Source organism: Corapipo altera, unplaced genomic scaffold (genome assembly GCF_003945725.1).
Source record: "Corapipo altera isolate COAL_440 unplaced genomic scaffold, ASM394572v1 59, whole genome shotgun sequence".
Classification (NCBI taxonomy): Eukaryota; Metazoa; Chordata; class Aves; order Passeriformes; family Pipridae; genus Corapipo; species Corapipo altera.
The window spans coordinates 4,568,968-4,589,665 of NW_020884917.1; the positions used below are offsets into that span (position 1 = coordinate 4,568,968).

Here is a 20,698-nt window from a genome sequence, read left to right on the forward strand (position 1 = left end):
GAGCATTGAAGTGGCATGAAAGTGACTGATATTCTGCAAATGACCCCTGTTTAGCAGCTTTTTGGAGCTCTGTGCAATGGGAAATAGCTTGTAGAATTCCAGCTTTTAATGGGGGCTCTTTTTCAGGTCAGAAATTCTCAATAAGACAGAGCTGGTGCTTCAGAGCCTTATGTTGGCAAACCTGACACTAGGGAGTAATATCATTGGCTTTCATGCGCCTATTTACTGTAATAAGGATTACGAACGTAAGTTAAACTTGCAGGTTTGGGCCCACAAAATTAAAAGAAAAGCCTTTTCAGACCCTGAAACTGCATCAAAATTCAATTTCACCAGGAAAAAAAAATCCTTCTGATCTAGTCCCTGGAATGTGACATTTCATGGGTGTAATAAGGTTACAAACAGATTATAAATTGAAACCCTCTAAATCCTTATTGTACTGTACTAAAGCTTCTGCTTTGCATAATACTCTTATTCCTGACTGTTCTTTGTTTTACAAGCTCAAAACTGTTCATTCCCTCTCATAATAGAGACCGGGGAGCCAAAAACACCGTACAAAATCCAAAGGTAATTATCTGAGTCAAAGAACATGAATGCCAGAGTTCACAAACTTCTGAACTTTTCTAATTGTTGTTGTTTGCACAAAAAGACCTCCCTCTTCCTTTAAATATGTCACAAATACTGCAGATTCTTTCTGTCAAATTATAATGGTAAAAAATCCCAGTGTAGATTTAGTTCCTGGTTTGTATTTGTGTAGTTCTGCCTACGTGTCCATAGCCAATAAGTTTTCACATCATAACTTGGGCGAGTGAGGGTGTTTGAATCTGACCCTATATGCTCAGGATTACAAATACTGTAAATTACCTTACCTGAGAACGCTGCTAGTTTCTGCAGTTGGCCTCTTGTGCTGATTTTATGTCTAGCAAGTGTCTTCCAGACCAGCCTTTCAATATTTGGGCACATTTCTAGGTCTGCTTAAGTATCACCCCTCTGCAAAAAGCAATTGAGCTTCTTACCTGAGAGCTAAATAAATTACCCATGTTAGCAGATCATGGGCTCATTTCTTCCAGGCTTCCCCTAAAGGTGAGGATCCTCAGAGGGGTTGAATGAGAATGAGATGGATTTGCAGGTGAGATCTCAGGGGCCACTTGGAGCATCAAAGCAGTGAGGGAAAACAGCACAAAGAGGAGTTTGATTGTAGAAAGAGTGGAGGGAGTAGGAAAGGATTAACAGGATAAGAGAGCAGGGCAAATGAGTATGGAGGGACACAGTTGTGAAAGACCAGAGCATTATAGCAAGATACTTGGCAGATGAGACAGTGGAGTGATGGAGAGAGGCAAATGATCGAGTCACCACCCTTGGCCAGCTTTGTCAGCTGCTGGACTGGGGAGGAAGTGAGGAAAGGAGTTTTATGCCCATGAGAAAGGTCAACTGCTAAAGACTAGAGGTCTGGAGGGTAAGGAACAAGATCATTTTCAAGGACAAAGAGAAAAACTGTCCTATAAAGAATTTCTCTGAAAGAGCCTCCATGGTGCCTGAGTGTCCACACAGCAGGAGGTAAAAGGAGGTGCTGTTGTGAACTGATTGAACCAGCTTTGAGGGTTTTGTATCAAATAGAAAGCCTGTGTCGCACACTCAGATTCATCCCTCTTGTGGCTGTGTTGGTTTAACCAAGTAATACACAGTCCATAATGTTTACAGAGAGATTTGGTCAAGAATTACTTGAATGCATTGAGTTTTGTCCTCTTACTTTCTCTTTCAAGAAAAGAGTGCGCATTAACATCATTGTACTCTTTTGATGCCATTTCACAGCGCAGGGCATGTGTGTGCTTCTGGTACAGGCTTGTGTAGTATGAATGGATGAGAAATCTGCACTTCAAACATAAACTCCTGTCATCTTTTATGGGCAATGTACTTCTATTTGCCATGGCAATGGTGCGTAATTATGAACATAAGTGATTTTATTTGGTTTTCTGATTGATTTCAAGACATTAGAGAAGATTCAGATTATCTTCTTTGTGTTCCAGGAATTACTGAGATTCCGTAGGGCTGGAATTTTCTGTGAGCCCATTATGGAATAGATACAGATTTCATCCCTGTGCTGTAATCGAATATAAACTCTGGAAGGATTTTGTCTAGTACTTTAGTGGGAATAGGCTCATTCGCTGAGAAATGCGGCCATCTAGTGGCACAGAGAGGAAGTATGGTAGAGGGGAAGGGTTTCTCCGAGAGTCCGGGAGGATGAGTCAGGTAGTTCCTATTGGAAAAAAACTGTGGAAGTCCTGGTGTACTTTTCTTTTTTGTTGTTTTCTGAAGCTGTGAAAAAAAAGTTTAAGCAGTCAAACCTTTTAAAAAACCAAACCAATTTTGAGGCTGGCCCTGCTTCATCTGCCCGGTTCTGCTCAGAAATACAATCAGAGTGAACTAAATCCATATTTAAATGCTCTCCTGAACTGGATCTGAGTGAAAGGAGAAGAGCAAACTACTTCTGTGGAAGAGTAAAAGGTACAGAGCCCTGTCCTACCTCTGGATACATTCATGTGAATGACATTGGCCACAGCAAGACGGCTGTCCCTCCCTGAGACTTTCAGAGATAGACTTGGCAATGGAAAAGCTGGCTTGATATGTGCTTTGGTGCTCAGAGCTTCTTTTCACAGTGTGTAGGAGTTTGTTTTCCCTGCTGCAATCTGTACATTAACCCAATACAATTTCTGAAAGAAAATATGGGTAAAGGAGAGTGAGTTAAAATTTTGGGTGGAAACTTGGTTTAGCAGTTCTGCTGATTTTTCGGGTTGGAGGATGTGTTTTTAGAGGCCTGATTTTGAAAACCTGGTTTATGTTGAAGGGCTCTTAAATAAGGCTTCCCTGCTCTAAGAAAACAGTACTTAATATGAATCACTCAAGTGGAACCATGCATAAGATTATCTAAGATCCATTTATCAACCTGTATCCCTGAGGCTCCATCGAAAGCCTTTTGATGTCAGTAGAAACAGATTCATGGGCCTTATCAGACTTCCAGTGGTATCTATAATTTGAACCCTGTGATCACTTGGGAGTGCAGATGACCTTCTTACTCTTTTAGTGCTGCAGGGTCCTGGTTCACACCTGAGTATCCAGTGCTCTTCCAATGTAAAGTTACAGTAAGGCTGCTGCTGCTGTTACATTTCTGTTGAACTGTAATATCTTTTTTACCCGAACAGCACATCAACAATGACCATATACACGGGGAGAAGAAGGAGTTTGTGTGCCGATGGCTGGACTGTTCCCGGGAGCAGAAACCATTCAAAGCCCAGTATATGCTGGTGGTCCACATGAGGAGACATACAGGGGAAAAGCCACACAAATGCACTGTGAGTAAATGGTCTGAGCTCTAGGCTTGGACAGGGGAGCTGGGGCTGTGCAGAGAACAGAGCAGTACAGGTAATGCACTCCCTGAACTCTTGTCTGTCAGGCACCTGTGGGGAAGAGACTACCATATCCGCTTCATTATCTGACAAGAACTTGAGGAGGGAGGGATTCACTGGATAATGTGGCTCACTTCCTTAAGTTTAAAGTACAAAGAAGCCCTAAAAGGCATTATGAAATAGAGTTCAGTTTACATAATTATTTAAAATCCCTTTCTCCTAAAGAGCTGGATATTATTGCTGGCCACCAGCCTCCTAATGACTTTGCAGTGGATTTCTGTCTTAGTACACAAATACTGTGCTCTCCTGCAAGAGAAGTTTTACATAATATTGAAAGCATTTTAACTTGAACTGTAGCGGAGTTTACCTGAGTAAATTAAAATCTACCAAATCAAAACTACATTGGACAAGGCTATGAAGGCTTGAAAAGTTTCTAAACTTGTATAAGTCAGATTTTACCATTTCCTGCAAGTCCAGAGTTTAAAATTAATCCAGATTTATTTCTTGTATGCAGTTTGAAGGTTGTACAAAGGCCTACTCCAGACTAGAAAACTTGAAAACGCACTTGAGATCTCACACTGGAGAGAAACCGTATGTGTGCGAACACGAAGGCTGCAACAAAGCTTTCTCCAATGCATCCGACAGGGCCAAGCACCAAAACAGGACTCATTCCAATGAGGTAAGTAAGCACAGCTCCAAAATGTTAATAATAAGATTTGTCAGTGAAGAGACTTACAGTGTGGTCATAGCAACGTATTGCAGAGGACAGGCATAGAAACCCTCATCAACCTGAAAGGAATGTAAGTTCTAGATGGCTCTTAGCAGCACAATGTGTCATACAGACGTGGAGAGGCCATGGATCAGTTTTATAAGTGGATGGTGACACCAGACGTCTGCTGGGATGCAGCTTCCCCAGCATCTCACAGCATCCTGTGGGCTGCTGCACAGTCACGTTTTCCAGCATTTGGAAAGTTGGGTTGCCCTATAAATTCTGACTTCTACCTTTTCCTTTTCTCTGAGCTCTTTCACTCTCTTTTTCTATCCTGATGGGCTAGGAATGCAGTACAGGGAATTTGATCTTTCTTAAACAAACCAGCTGTAGCAGTCAAAGCTGTTTCCAAACTCTCAGTGTAACACCTCTTTAATACTGTGTGTTTCCTGTTACTGCTGACTCCTCTTTCAGGAGTCACACCGTCTTCTTGCATTGTCCCTGTTTTATTGCCCCATTTCAGGTTACAGAAGGAGCCACATCATCTCAGCCTCCCATCTCAGAACTCAGTCTCTCCTCCTTGACCTGTCCCTATACTGCTTCACTTCTAGCCTAAATCTAGGAGTATTGGCAGGGCAGAACATATGATAGCAGCTATATCCACTTCCAAAAGGCTTGTATCCTTCCCTGGCTGTCTGTCAGTTCTGTCACAGGCATGCACTAAGGCTGGCAGATCTCCTGGGAGCATTCATCTTCTTCCAGTCCCCTGGTCCCTGTAGCATCTTTTCAGTCACGAGGGAAGCAGAGAGCATTGCACATTTCTGAGTTTGCCCCGTCTCTGCCCTGTGCGCTCTCAGCAGCCCAACTAACAACTGCACTGAAGACCTGCAGTGATTTTGCAAATTGTCACCAAGGTGCAAGGTGTCACCAAGGAAGCTCATCAAGTCTTGCCAGTAGCTGACTGAGCTTTTTTTTTCATTCACTCTGAACCAGTCTGTGCATTGCCTAGTTGATGAGTCAGATCTTCTCAAACTTAACAGTGTGACCTGTACTGCCTCTGTTTTAAGATCAGAATTTCGTGTCTGACAGTAAGGCACCAAGAAATATTTTATTCTGCACATCGTTTCTGGTAGGTGCACCCACATTTCCTTCACCGTTACTTCACACTGAAGCAGGCTAATCTTCTAGGGCAATGTATACTGGTGGAGTGCCATGAATACCATGAAAAGCACAGACCAAATTTCAGCACTTGCTTGCAGTGCCATTTTGGTTGTACGTAGGTAATGCAGAGAGCTTTAAAAACAGCTGACATATCTTGATATGCCTTGCACATGTAGAAGAGCGCTAAGTGACTTGTACTTCTGTAGCATCTTGCGAAAACCTGCCTCAGTAGCTCAACATCAACTTTAAATTGTTCATTTTTGCTCCTATTCAAGTCAATGGGAGGGTTTTTTTCCACTGATGTCAGTGGAAGCAGGCTCAGGTTTAGATGGCTATGAAGAAGCTACATTTGTCAAAGGCTCCACAGTGCCATGTATAAGCAGACAGAAAACCGCTTTGAGGAACTCTGCATGAGAGTCTTTTTTATATCTTGAGGGCTAGTATGAAAAAAACTTTAAAATAGTAGTTTCTTGGAAACAATTCAGTAATAAAAGTGAGTGAACAATACTTTGCTTCCTGAGGCAATTAAAGGATTTAGGAAGTGCTCAACTCTTCTTTCTAATCCTCTCATAATACAAGAACAAAGGCTTTGTTAAATTATAACACAGTGAATTTACTTTATTCTACATTGCTTAGTGAAGTATAGAAATTCACAGACAAAGGATATGGTTTTTAATAAAAATGAGTGATCAGTTATGCTAGTAGCAGTGATAGTACTAGTGCAATATATGCTGGTAATAGTACTAGTGCATATATTGCAGCAAAGTGAAAATACTCGTGTTACTTTTCTTATACTTTGAGTTCATTGATTATCTGAAGGAACTAGGAAAAAAATGCTTCCTCAATAGATTCTGCCTGAACAAATGTCCCAGCATCTTTTGAAGGGGGCTGTTTGCCTCTGAATGTCAAGTAGTAGGTACTAGGCATACTAGAAGCGCTATCAAACTGCTGAGGGCAATGGACAGCATAAGAAAATTAGTCCAGTCTTCATAAATTGCCATAGCTATGTTAGCTTCCGTTAAGCTAAGTGAAAGCTTTGCCAGTTTGTATCAGAGAGACTGTCCTCTGTCAGCTATGCAGCATTAATGGGTACCTTCTAAATCAAGGGAAATTAATGGGTTTGACTACGTGCAGTCACAATTTGATAGGACAAGGGGTAATGGCTTTAAACTAGAAGAGCATAGATTTATACTAGACATAAGTAAAAAAGAAATTTTTTACTGTGGGAGTAGTGAAGCAGTGGCACTGGTTACCCTGAGAAGCTGTGGATACCTCATCCCTTGGAAGTGTTCCAGGTCAGGTTTGAATGTGGCTTTGAGCAACCTGGTATAGTGCAAGATATCCCTGCCCATAACAGGAGGGTTGGAACTAGAAGATCTCTAAGGTCCCTTCCTGCCCAAACCATTCTATGATTAGGTCACTGTAGAGACCATAAATTAGGTAACAAATTCCCTGTGAAAGTGTATAACTTTAACATCAGCTGCGCTCCAAGGAGTTTTCAGGAGTCTCACATGGAATTAAATTTAATTTAAGTGTTTTTCATGTCTTGTCAGAAACCATATGTTTGCAAGATACCAGGCTGCACAAAGCGCTACACAGACCCCAGTTCTCTCCGGAAACACGTGAAGACTGTGCATGGCCCAGAGGCACACGTCACCAAGAAGCAGCGGGGAGATATCCACCCAAGGCCTCCGCCACCAAGAGACCCAGGCAGCCACTCTCAGACCCGGTCACCAGGCCATCAGACTCAGGGTGCAATTGGTGAGCAGAAGGACCTCAGCAACACTACCTCAAAGCGTGAAGAATGCCTCCAAGTGAAAGCGGTCAAGTCAGAAAAACCAATGGTATGCAATACACCGTGCCACCCCCTTTGTCGTTTTTCTTCTTGCAACCAGTTAATAGTCCCTTTATGAAATGCTCAAGCCTGTAAACTCTAGCTCACAAGGCTAGGTTTTGTGAGGTTTTCTTTTTTGTTTACATTGTAAAATGTTTTGAAAGCCTAAGAAATAGCGAATAAAAAGATTACCTCTAGTTTGTGCAGTATGCAGTATGTGCAGTGTTGGCAACTCTCACAATAATTGTTTCTCTTATAAAGCTCCATCTTCTGGAATAAGCATAGTATGAGAAAATCACATTTTTCATTTTTAAAAAAGCATTTTTTCCACTCTTCTGTTTACAGAAGAAAGAAGGCAAATGTGAATCTTGCAGAATGAAAAAGATAACAAACGCAAAATCCAAAAGACTAAGATGATGATATTTATGATGATAAGTTTTGGAGAACCTGGGGAAGCAATCAAATTTTATAGGGCTTGAGGTTGTTGGGTCATGGATCAAACTGAAGCAGGATAAATTGACTTCCTTAAACAGCAGGAGGGCATTTTTGGATAACATTTGATCTCTGTTGTGATGTGACCCTTTTTGTTAATCTGGTACTTAATTTAACCAAACTAACCTAATCCAAGTTTAACTAAAGTTGAATTAAGAATGTCTGCAGGTCTCCTCTGGTTTACCTTAACATATTGCACTAAACTGTACCAAGGACCATATTCCATTTTTTTAGATGCTGTCTTAAATGTAGAATTTTTTCTATTTGCCTGCATTTCATGTGCCATCTGCCCTCTTTACAAGGGTTAATACTCTCAAAGACAGTCACTCCATCCTCTTCTCCATCTGGGTCTACGACTCATCTGTATCCAACCCTTGGGGAGTACAAACACGAACCCAAATTCTTCTCATAATGTTAATCACGCTGCAATTCAAAATGATGACTCATCGAAATATGAGTTACTGCTATGTTATGCCTAAGGCTTATGCCCAAACTGTTCAGTATTAATCCTGAATTCAGAAACTTCCAAGGGCCCAGAGTTAACTTCTGCTTAACTCTGCCATCTTTGGTGACAACTCCCTTAGATTACAAAACCCATTCCTCTTTTGCTTAGCTAGGTAAATGTCTAGCATTATTGAGACATTGCACATAGACAGTTTTAGCATGAATAAAATTAACAAGAAAGTTACTAATGCCGATAGCTTACATATTATTAAATATTTCTCGCTGAAAATTATATTTTAAAAATAATTCTGTATTTCTTGCTTTTCATTGTGTGTATGAATTAAGATATATTTTCTGGTTTTCAACTAATCCAATGTCTTTTCTGTCTAATGCTCTTAAATGTCTTATTCTAACTTCCTAAGGACAGTGGGTAATAAGGTGAGGGCATTTTAACTTTTCTGCTGTTTTTCTTATTGCAACATTATTTATGTTTTTAGTTTAACCTTCTGCCTGTTGTTCAATCATTCCTTTATTTAGTAATGTGCAATCCATCAAGCGCATTCCCAATTGAAATGTCCTGTGAGCGTTTTGCAACACTTGACATCTGAAAAATCTGGCTTATGTTGGTGAAATGTCTTCAGAAATATCTTTGTACCTTCCCTTCTAGATGAGACATCCTTTTTTTTTTTCTGTATTGCACATCTAGAAATGCATGTTCCCCATAATACAACTCTTATTTCTGTACCCTACTTCACTGTGATCTTGACATGTGGCTACAAGAACAGGCTTCTGACCACTGTTACTGTTCTGCCATATGGCATGGAGCTATTGTCCAGAAGCACAAACTTTCTTCTGTATAGTGACTGTGTTTTCTGGTCTTGTCACCAAATCTGCTATGGGCAGGATTTGGAAATGAACTTGGTCAGTGTGGCCTCATAAATTCTAAGTATCATCGTTCAAGTTAGAAATAATAAAATGGTTATTGCATCTGAATGGACTCCTCAGGGGCATATGAAGCTACAGTAGTGCCGTGAATCTTCATTCACTGATGTTAAAAGTGAGAGCCATCACTGTTGCTTCAGAAATTCTAGCTAGCATTTGTCAGTAAAATGTGCATAAAAATCATGACATGACAGAAAAAAAATTAAAAACCCACATCAGAAACCCTAGAAGTTAAATACTTACATGAAACTGTTCTTGGGAGCAAGATGATACTGCATACCCCACTGATCTGTGATCACACTGATAGAACCTTACAAGGAGATATTAAGTCCAGAGACTTCTGTCTGTCTTTTTTGTGTTTTGTCTGTCAGTTTGTCAATTTTCCCATTCTTTTATGAGAACTTTATAAAAAGTAAATCTAGCCCGTGTTTCCCCACAGCAAGAGTTCTTCTAGAGCAGCAGGGAACACTGTTAAGAAAGAAGGCATATTGTGGTGGATTAGCAGCCTGTACTGTCTACTTAAATTGTTGCATTTAAAATCTTAAATTCTAATGAAACAAAGATTTGATTCAGTAGATCAACCTTCTTGATTCAGGGCAGAGGTAATGTAAGTTAGGTATAAGAGGAGGTATAAGTTAGGCCTGAGTTCTGCTAGGGTCATGAGATGCTGAGAATATGATACAGTATTATTTACACTGATGCTTTGTCCCTGTTTTATCACATGCCAACATTTCAGGCCAACCACTGCTTGTAACAATGAGCCTTAAGCCTGGAAAATACTTACATTCTTTGGCCACAAGTCTAATTAAAAGAAAAAACCAAATTCCAGTGTTGTTGGAGTCTTGTTTGTTTGTTTGCTTGCAAGCCTAGCAGTGTAAATTAAGACCTCATAACATGTCTGAGTTCTAGCTTGGTTTGTTGAGCTGCAGCTTCAGTCAGGAACAGCACATACCCAAAGTAGAGTATCTATTCATATGTGCTCATGAATGACAAGAAATGATAGAAGCAGCTATGGGAATAACTCAGATAAGTTCTCATGGAGATACAATTTATGCTATCAGCAAGGTACTAAAGGGGATTTTAGTCTGTGTTTTACAATGCCATTCACTGCAGTTAAAATCAATATGTAGAAAACCTCACCACTGTTACCATTTAATGCTAAACTTTTCCGTGTATTTAGTTTTCTTTGACTCCATTTAGACCCTCACTTAGTGCGAGTGCTCTGGTTAACAGTTTGCATAATCCTCACTTTCGCTTGTTTCTTGCTTCTCTCCAACAGACATCTCAGCCAAGCCCTGGTGGTCAGTCTACATGCAGCAGCGAACAGTCCCCCATCAGCAACTATTCCAACAATGGGATCGAGCTTACTCTGACCAGTGGTGGTAGTGTAGGAGACCTCAGTGTCATCGATGAAACCCCAATCATGGACTCTACCATTTCCACAGCCACCACAGCACTTGGCTTACAGGCCAGGAGGAATATGACAGGGACCAAATGGATGGAGCAAGTGAAATTAGAAAGGTTGAAACAAGTTAATGGAATGCTTCCAAGACTGAACCCCGTTCCACCTTCCAAAGCCCCAACCTTGCCGCCTCTCATAGGAAATGGTGAGATACACATAAGAGGAGTGATAATACTTTTTGTCCTTAAATTTCTTGCTTGCTAGCTCAATCTTGGAACCTTGCAAGAGTTGCACAGTTTAGGAAGCTCATCAGCTGTGAAATGGTTTGTAAATTGATCACTTTCTGTTTATCTCCTTATTGCAAGTCCTGCTACTTGCCCTGAGAGAAGTCTAATAGTCCCATGTTTTACAGAACAGGGGTTAGCAAGGGAATCACTCATCACATTTTAAGTATTCCTATATTCCCTACAGTTAAAGGTTTAGACCCAAGATCATCATAATCCTGTGCTGTTTTGAGACAAGGTAGACAAAATAAATACTGGCCAATTTATTGTACAAAAGTCTTTCCATTGAGGCCTGTGCAAGGCACCCTTTGCAGAGAAGTTTTGGGCTTCTCTTTAAGTAGCCTGTTCTGATAGGTAGAAGAAATCATATGTATAGATACTACTGTACATATGCTACTACAGATACTACTGCTGCAAAGGGCAGATATCCGTGAATGGGAGCAAGGCAAGATTGAACTCTGAAGATCTATAGTTTTTTTTTACAGAGAGCTGCTCATGGCCAAAACGGATGTCCCTGCTGCCTCTACATTGCCTACAGTATGCCCGTAGGTTTCTGCACTCCACCCAGCAGTGACAGCCCACATTTTCTGAGTTGCATTCAATCGAAAGAAGCTATGTAAAATTGAGAAATGTATTCTGTTTACTTAAAAACAAAACAAAACAAGGAAACCAGCAAAGATGTTTTGCAGTTGTTAGGAGTTATTTCAAGAATATTTCAAGAAGTCTTAGGAATGACCTTGAATAGCCTCCAATTTGTGTATTTTGACATTCCATGCAAATGCCTGTTTAATTATATTTTGCCTATAAAAAGCTCCCTTAAAAATGTGTCCTTCTGGCACATCAGTCAGCATAGCTGCACTGCAGGCTGGAGCACTCCACCAGCTGATGACAGTTTGTGGCTATGGCCTATAAATTTTATTCTGGGATTCACACTGAAATGTTACCCTTGAGTCTCTGAATTAGCTTTTAACTTAAAGATACAGTTTTTATCCCTACTTCTTTCAAGAAGGAGCACTGCTATGATTTGCTGTGATGATGCAGGCTCTTCTTCTATGCTGCACTTACTTCTTTACTGGCTGTTTTCTGTACCAGTTTCTGGGTAATGCCCATTTGTTTAACTGTGAATTTTACCTCCAGGTACGCAGTCGAACAGCAGCTGCAGTGTAGGAGGATCCATGACTATTCTGCCAAACAGGAACGAACTTTCAAGTACGGACATCACTGTGTTGAATATGCTGAACAGGAGGGACAGCAATACTAGCACAATCAGTTCAGCCTACCTGAGCAGCCGCAGGTCCTCTGGAATCTCACCTTGCTTCTCTAGCCGGAGGTCCAGTGATGCCTCACAGGCAGAGGGAAGACCGCAGAACGTGAGCGTTGCAGACTCCTATGACCCCATCTCGACGGATGCCTCCCGGCGCTCCAGTGAAGCTAGCCAGTGTGATGACCTGCCAAGTCTTCTCAGCCTCACCCCAGCCCAGCAATACAGGCTGAAAGCTAAATATGCAGCAGCTACTGGTGGACCCCCACCAACTCCACTGCCTAACATGGAGAGGATGAGCCTAAAAACAAGGATGGCACTCTTGGGTGACTGCAAGGAGTCAGGATTATCTCCTCTGCCTCCAGTGAATGCCCCTAGAAGATGTAGTGATGGTGGGGCAAATGGTTACAGCAGGAGGCATTTTCTGTCTCAAGATGCTTTAGGAAATGGCACAAGGAGAGCCAGTGATCCAGTAAGAATGGCCTCGGACAACTTCTCTGTCCCTAGAGTCCAGCGTTTCAACAGTCTTAATAGCTTTAACCCTCCTACTTTGCCTCCATCCGTGGAAAAGCGCAACCTTGTTCTTCAGAACTATACCCGTTCTGAAGGGGGTGTCTTCCGTGGCTTCAACTCCCCCTGTCCTCCAAGCATCAGTGAGAACGTCGCCCTGGAGGCTGCTACGATGGAAGCAGGTGGCAGTCTGAATGATGAGGATCTCCTGCCAGATGACGTGGTTCAGTATCTGAATTCCCAGAACCAGGGCACGTACGACCACCTGTTGAACAATGTCCTAGACAGCAACAAAATGCATCACAGCTCAGTTTTAGGAAACAACAACCCCAGCAACTTTGACCAAGCCGCTCCACCAAGCAGTCAGCAGGGAGGTCCCGAGGCAAATAAGAGCGACTTGCCCATTCAGTGGAATGAAGTAAGCTCAGGAAGTTCTGACTTATCTCCTTCAAAGCTGAAATGCAGTCAGCGGTCAGCAGTGCAGCAGGCTCGGGCCTTCAGACTGTATAACAATATGATGGTTCAGCAGCAGAACCTGGAGAGAAGCAACATGGCCCAGCAGAATGGCTATCAGAACCTGGTGGAGAACAATAGTTCCTGCAGTTTACAGCAAAACATGGTTCTTGGCAGCGTAGCCGGTAATTCTTTCAGCATGCAGTCCAATAAGCCTTACAGTGAAAGCATTGGCAGGCAAACAATGATGTCTGGGGCAACAGACAATTCCTGTGGCATGGCAGTACAAGGGCAGAAGCTGAGAATCAGTAACATGCCAGTGAGTGGGAACCAGCAGAATTTCAGCCATCCCATGGCATCTAGCAATCAAACCACCAATATGGCAAATGGGATGCAGAACAGGAATATGATGGAACAGGAATATTTGCAAAACCAACCAGTTGGAGATGGTGTTCATTACCAGGGAGTCAATCCATCCGGTCAAATGATGCTAGGGCAGGTTAGTCCTACCTCACAAAGCAACCTGTATCAAGGATCGCAGAGTTGTCCACCAGTGTCTTCAGCTTTGCCAGTGGCCAAAAGTTACCAGTCATGCTCTAATTACAGCAGCAACAGACGGCAAAACGTATTGAGAAACAACCTGTCACAACAGCAAGGACACATAAGTGATGGCAACCAGACGTACAGGGTAAACACCATTAAGATGGAGATGCAAGGTCAATCACAGCAGTTCTGCTCTAACGTGCAGAATTACTCTGGTCAGTTGTATGACCAAACCACAGGCTTTAGCCACCAAGCTATGAAAACAGGTTCTTTCTTTGGTTCGGAAGCTAACTGCCTGCTACAGGGGATTGCAACTGAAAACTCATCTGAGCTTCTTTCCCCAGGGGCTAACCAAGTGTCAAGCACAGTTGACAGCATTGACAGCAACAGCCTAGAGGGTGTGCAAATTGATTTTGATGCTATCATAGATGATGGGGACCATGTCAGCTTAATTTCGGAAGCCCTGAGCCCAAGTATCATTCAAGATGTCTCCCGCAATTCCTCACGCCTCACCACTCCCCGAGCATCTCTTACATTCCCAGCTATGCCTGTAAGCACAACCAACATGGCTATTGGGGACATGAGCTCTTTGTTGACCTCGCTTGCAGAAGAAAGCAAGTTTCTTGCTGTTATGCAATAGACATGAAAAACAAAAATCCCTTAGGAGATAACAGATGGAAAAAAAAACAAACCCAGACTCGTATTTTTTAGTTGTGTATGTATTTTAGCAATCTCATCTCACCTAAATGGGATGTGTTTCAAGTATATTCCTTTTATGGAATAAGGACTCTGAAAACCCTAAAGTGTTCTAGGGAGAAACTGTCTTCCATTTCAGTTTTGAATCAGTATTGCTACACCCATTCCCTCCCTTTCTCTCTTTTCTCACTTTCTCTCTCCCTGTTTGAATGTCTGTATGCTTCCTATTTTTCTTTTGTTTTTTAATTGTAAACCAATGTAAACGTGTGAAGTGCATGTTTTTTGTTTTGTTTTGGGTTTTTTTGTAAAAAAAGGTCTGATGAAATGACTTGGCAATTTTCTATTACTCGAACGAAGCTAGACCTTGTAAAACTGTTGCAACTTTTCCTCTTAAACATATGGGCACAAAATAACCAGGCATAATGTGAAGTGAGCAGGCAGGGATGAAATCCTCTCTGGATGCACTGGATACATCACACTGAGGTGGACAACCAGTTTAGAAATGCACTGCCATGCACCCTAGGCTGCAGTTTTAGAGTCATGGAGCACAAGGTTCAAGCAAATAAGAAATCTAAAACCATCAGCCCTTTGATCCCTAGCGAATGTTTTAAGGTTTTTGTAAACGTATACAAAGATAGATGTCACTCCCTTGAATAATGATATGAGATTTTGTCGTGTTTGACCTATTTCAGAGGAAGGAGAGGACCAGAAAGCTATTTTTAGTCCAACTTTCATCTTTTGCAGTATTTGGTATTCTGTTTTTCAGCTTTCTTTTTTAAATGACTGGATGATAAAGTTATGGGTATGTTTGGTGACTTGTGTAATCTATAATCCTCTCATTGCATACCACATTTGTGGAGATACAATCAGGGTCATATGGAGTATTTCATACAATGAAATAACAAAATAGCAGTATTCCATACTGGGGACTTTTTTTAAATGCAAATTGTTGAGATGTAATTTGCTGAGCCACTGGTTCTTATTCACAGTAACAATTCCTTTGCCAGGAGAAATGTGTCATACATCCCTTTTAGCAAATACGGCTTCATGGATGGATCATATGTTTTAAAATAAGTAAATGCCCATTGACAAAACACACAATTGCAACTTCAAAAGCATCATGGTTGTGTCATGCAAAAGAAGTAGAAAACAAATGGCTAACCCAGTTCTCAGACTAGCCATATAAATCAAAGCAATTGCAAGCAATCTGATAATCTTAAATGTTTTTCCACTGTGTCCAGGCTTTAAAAAATTAAGAAATTTAAACTATCATTAAAAATAGCAGAGAAATAAGGGGAACGGCAAAAATTCATAGATCACAGAATATTTGGAGTTGGAAGGGACCCACAAGGACCATTGAATCCAACTCCCAAGTGAATGACTCGTACAGGGATGCAACCCAAGACCTTGGTGCTGTTAGCATCATGCTCTAACCAAAGAAAGACCAAGCCAGTCTCTCTCTCGGTGACACCACATGCATTTAATTTCAGAACAAACCAGTGGGTCAATGCCCAGGCTCAGTTGCACAAGCAAAAAATTGAAACCAATGCACTGTAGTCATGAAGCTACTCACTGGTAGAGGTGAATGGCATTTGCTCTGTGAGCACTAGCTCTTCCAGCATTTTTTTGGCTGTGCTGGGCTCCGTGTCTGCACCCCTGAACACACAGTGCTCCTGAGTAAACAGGTTGGGGTGGGAAACAGTCACAAGGCCAAGGTTTATGTTCACTCACTCCTAGAAGCTGTGTGTAGGTCCAGCCCTTGCAGACTTCTTAGTTAAATCCTGATAGGAAAGTGCAGCTATGGGATGTAAATGGTCCAGGCGCTTACATTCATAGATTTGATGTCTGTAAGGAGTTTATGTTATAGTAGATATACAGTGGGAAGGGGGAGTGTGGTCGATTTTGAAATACAGATAAACTTTAGCCCTGTCAGTATTAGAAACAGCACCAGAAGGTGATTTCTATAGGCTAGAAAGCCATAGCACTTTTTTTGAACTGTAAAAAAACCCGTGAAATACCAGCTGATTCAGGGCATGGCATTTGAGGAAATGTGTAGGAATGGAACCTCTGTGAAGCTGTCAGATAACACTGATCTGTTAACAGCTGTTAGAGTGAGAGGACAAAGCTGTAAATCAGTAGGAAAACATCATAGAAATCCAGTGCTGGGACCGTATTTGGGCTTATCACAGCACATACCAAGTGATTTGCACTGTGAGCTGCGATGTCAGAAATCAAGACAAATGTAACTATCCTACACCTTTTGTCATCATCCAGCTCCTGTCTTTCTCTGTATCTTTAGCCAGCATTTCTTTCTCCCCAACTCATGCACTTTACCTTTTGCCAGTTCCCCTTCCAGCCTCCCTGCCCTTGACCAACTATCACGGCCCTCCTGCAGTGATCCCTGGGCTGCAATGGCAGTTGGGCACAGTTTACCATGGCAAATGATGGGTTTGCTGTTGCAGCATGACAAAGCTGCTCCCTGTTGCCCTCTCATCGCACAGAGGCAGCCCTGTAGAGACCTGCTGCCTGTACACAACTCTTGCCCCTGCCCTGCTACTGGGGCATGAAGGGATGCATGAAGGGCTGTGCTGGACGTGTTTCAGATGCTTCCTGGTAACCAATCACTGGCTGTTTATTAAGCTGTCAAGTACATGTTTATAAACAATTTCAGCAAGGAGACTTATGACCAGCTTGGGAATAGGTGGCTTGGGAGAGAATCCTTTTATTGTTATAGAGCCAATACATTTTAAAAAAAAATAACCATCCCCAATTATTTTTTTAAACTCAATTTTCCAGTTCATAATTGTATTTGCTGGTGCAATTGATGCTGGGAAGCTATTAACAGATGCGATCCATCAGAGCTTAGAAGGAGCCATTCGTATTGCTCAAGGCTAAAAGGGACTGTTTGAGTAGCTAATTTGCCTTCCTGGATTTGACAAACCTTTATCACTCACTTAGCCCTGTCTTGGGCCAACAGTGTGTCTTGGCAGAAACCACATGCTCCAGAAAGGCATCCTGTTTGATTTGGCAAAGGTGAAGAACCAGAGACTCCACCGTGTCCCTGGGGAGTTTATACAAATGGTTTGTCATTTTCACCATTAAGCATATGTTCCACTTGTGTTCATGTGTCACTTTTCAGTTTTTAGTATTGTCTCATGCTTTTCTGGTTTATGCTAAAGAACCCGTTTTGGTACCTGTGAGGGTAGCAATACATCATAGCCCAGCTATCTTGGGTTTTGGTTCTGTTTTGATGAGGTAGACTGGTCTCTCTGAGCATGGGTCTGTTATGCTGGACACCAGCTTTCACTTGTCAACCTCCTTCTCGGTGCATGGCAGTTTGGGGAAAGTCCCACCAGCATTGGTGGGACATGTTTACTGGCACCCTTCTACAGCTGCTTTCCGTTACAGAGTCAAAGCTTGCTTTTGTTTATCTGGCACATCAGTTGATTTTTGTCATAGCTGTTGGAAACCCACTGTTCATCCGAGTGTACTAGAAGATGCACAAAACATCATGAATTTCCTATTTTTAAAGTATTGCAGCCTGAGTCTAAAATCACCTTTACTTCTAATGGCTCTGAGAGGCTCTTCCGTATTCATTACTTTTGGCCTTGGAAGCATCAGTAACACTCAGCCTGCCTGAAGCATGTGTATTTCTCTAGGCAGTTTTACTTTCCTTAAAGTGGAAGTAGCCAGTGAGAGTTTATCCATGAGTTAGACCCAGGTGAAGGAAAGATGTGTTTGCAGGGAAGTCAGTGAGCTTCCACAGGGCCTTTGCTGGTGAGTAGAATGGCCCAATACATGCACATGACAGATGATGTTATTCTCTCCTTGGAGAATGGCCCCATATGATGCATGCATTAAGATGCCGGCTGGCTGCTCATTTCCAGTCATTGCTTCCCCCCCTGCCTCGATGAAATGGCTGGTCAGCTCACCCACGCCTATTCTGCAGTGGCTCATCCTTCTGAACAGCAGTGTTTATATTCTTGCAATATATGTGCCTTATTTTGCGTTGACCTTGTAAAACAGAGGGACCAGGATGTGTTGCCAAATTTTCCTGATGAGGCTGTACTTGCCATTCAGTTAATAGCACATACCACTCTTGATAGTGTCTAAAATGTCTTGTAAACCTCTGGTATTCACGTGTAATTGTCCTTGGATTGGTGGAATGTCTCCTATGGAACAGTCACTGTTGTCAGTCCTGCAGATGTGTAAGATAAAAATGTGTTCTTTTTTTTTCCAATTTTTAAAAATTTTTTTTATAAAGCTTGTAATCCTTTTTTTAAAAAAAAAAAAAAAGAAAAGAAAAGAGAATGTGTAAATACATTTATGTATGGTAGGAATAGTGTTCAGCTGTAACAGGCCTTAGTGGTCTTCATTTGATAAACCTGCAGTTATGATCTGATGTTTCTCAAGCCTTAGGTTGATCTGAAGGGTCTGTAGCACTGTGTACATATGAACTGTACTTCTGCTTTCAGAACCACTTAGCTTTTTTGTAACAAAGAAAAAAATGTTTCTTACAATGTCAATAAAAACAAAAGCCTTTGTACTTAAGTTCTTAGCTTTCAACTATTAAAATATCTCCTTGGGGGAGGGAGTTATTTTTTCATCCATCTGAAGAGCCTGGTTGCAATCAGCACATGAGTTGCTTTACTCCTAGCTGCTCGCTTTTCTCTTTCTGCTTCCCAGCCTGTTGCTTCCCGTCATTCTCAGTTTAAATACAGGTTGGAAAACAAAACGGGGCATTTGCCTTCCCTCTAGAGAAAAGTGGCTGAGGGATGCTGGGTAATAAAATGAAAAATGTAAATGCAGTGTCACACAGGTAAAGTGTTTGAAAGGAGGAGGGAGACTGACCTGGTTAACTCTGCTGCAGAAGCAGACGCTTCCGAGGTCAAAGCTAAGCCGTGCTAGATTCTGGGCTGTTCTATGGAGGCTGTGTTCTCATCCCTCGCTTGCCAAGGGTCTCTCACAAAGGCTTGCCTACCCATGAAGAAGCACGGGAAGGAGGAAGAGGAGCTCCTCTGACTGGATTAGCCAGTAGATATCTGCTCAGGTGGGTTATTGTGTGATCTGCAAAAGACCTAGATGCAGTCATCTTCAAAGCTGGACATACTCAGTGAGTGCTCCTGTCAAGTACAGCAGTGATAGGCGACATCAAGTTAGTTGTGGTAAATAGTATAAAAGAAGTCGTAATATTATGGTGTCTGAGCTGTTCTCATTTCAGGGCCTTTTGTTTCCATTGCTGGTACCTCACAGATCACCACTCTGTTGAGCTGTCAGTGCTCAGTTTCTGTCTTGTGCCTCCTGAGCCAAAACAGATGAGCCATTTCCTAGGCCGAGGGAGGTATTTGCTCATCTTAACTTCTTTTGTTGTGTGGGGGTTTTTTGTTGGGTTTTGTTTTTCACCTTCAGCCATTATTAAACTGTTGTCGTTAGACTTTAAGGTTTGGAAGGGGAAGAGGTGAAGCATGCCCAGCTGAGAAGCCCACAAGGCAGGAGGAGAGTCCTTGGAGTGGTCTGGTAGGGATCAAGAAGACCCTGCAGTAGGTCAGGGAGCTTGATGGTGGCCATGGCACCTTAGTTTATGTTCTGCAATCCAAAATCCTCCTAGACTGTGGCAGTGCTCCAGCATCTGCTCACGTTGTGGGATGGGGGGCATGAGGCACTGACTTCCCAACTTATACCAACAGGAGGTCAGCAGCAGGGGTGGAACAAGCCTCAGATAAAGACATGATGGACCAGTGGGGAAACAAGCAGGCCTACAGGTACTGGTGAGTCAGTAGCAGGATCCATGCTGACCACAGAGCATGGCCTCACGGGCTTAGAGGTGAATGCGGTGTTTCTGAGCCTTACCAGGTAGTGGGAGTTGAGGGACTCTCACGTCACAAATGCTAATGCAGTGAAGACATGCACACATGCAGAGCATCATGCTACACAAGTGTCAATAGCACTGCACACCTGCTACAAATAAGGGAGCCCACATACCTGGACTGATAGCGCCTCTCTGTGCTCCTTGCACTGTGCCATCACACCACTACCTTTAACCACGCCCTGCATGCTCGTCTTTCAAATGTATCTCTTCCACCAGGTGGATCTACTTCAGGATGAATGTCAAGAGGGCAGGAGATGCCATGGGCACCCTTGCGGTGTTTGGCACTGTGGTTGTGCCCTGTGTTGAGGGTGCAGATGAAGAAGCTGCCCTGCAGTGTGAGGTCAGGCACCAGGCCCACATCATTTCCAGAGCTGAGCACTTCTAGGTAAAGGGCTTGGGCTCCAGAGCATATTCCTGGTCCTCCAGCCTGATTTGAGATTGGGCCAATGAAGAGCTGTATGTTCAAAGCTGCAGCCAGGGACAGGAAGACCTATGTTTCCATGTGGTAAAACTCAATGCCAAGTCCTCAGGAAAACAAAAATAGCAGGGCAGTTGTGGTTTGTACCATCCAAAATCAGCAGATGCTGTTGACCTTTAGTCTGTGCTTTAGTGCCAAGGCTGTAAATGAGTTAATTTAATTAAGGGCATGTACCTGAGAGGGAACTGCCTGAAAAAAATACAACAGAGATATACAGCG

The 20,698-nt window shown here is 42.4% G+C and overlaps 1 protein-coding gene across 4 annotated transcripts in view; it reads left to right on the top strand.

Annotated features, from left to right (window-relative positions):
- The window catches only part of GLI3 (GLI family zinc finger 3), a 209,491-nt gene extending 190,808 nt beyond the window's left edge, over nucleotides 1-18,683 (top strand). For all 4 annotated transcript variants that reach the window (XM_027655965.1, XM_027655967.1, XM_027655966.1 and 1 more), the window contains 5 exons: nucleotides 3,198-3,347; nucleotides 3,916-4,080; nucleotides 6,825-7,115; nucleotides 10,263-10,590; nucleotides 11,807-18,683. In XM_027655965.1, coding sequence (XP_027511766.1) covers nucleotides 3,198-3,347; nucleotides 3,916-4,080; nucleotides 6,825-7,115; nucleotides 10,263-10,590; nucleotides 11,807-14,076 — 3,204 coding nt within the window. In that variant the 3' untranslated portion in view covers nucleotides 14,077-18,683. The remainder of the gene's footprint in view (nucleotides 1-3,197; nucleotides 3,348-3,915; nucleotides 4,081-6,824; nucleotides 7,116-10,262; nucleotides 10,591-11,806) is intronic.
- Nucleotides 18,684-20,698: the final 2,015 nt, after the last annotated feature.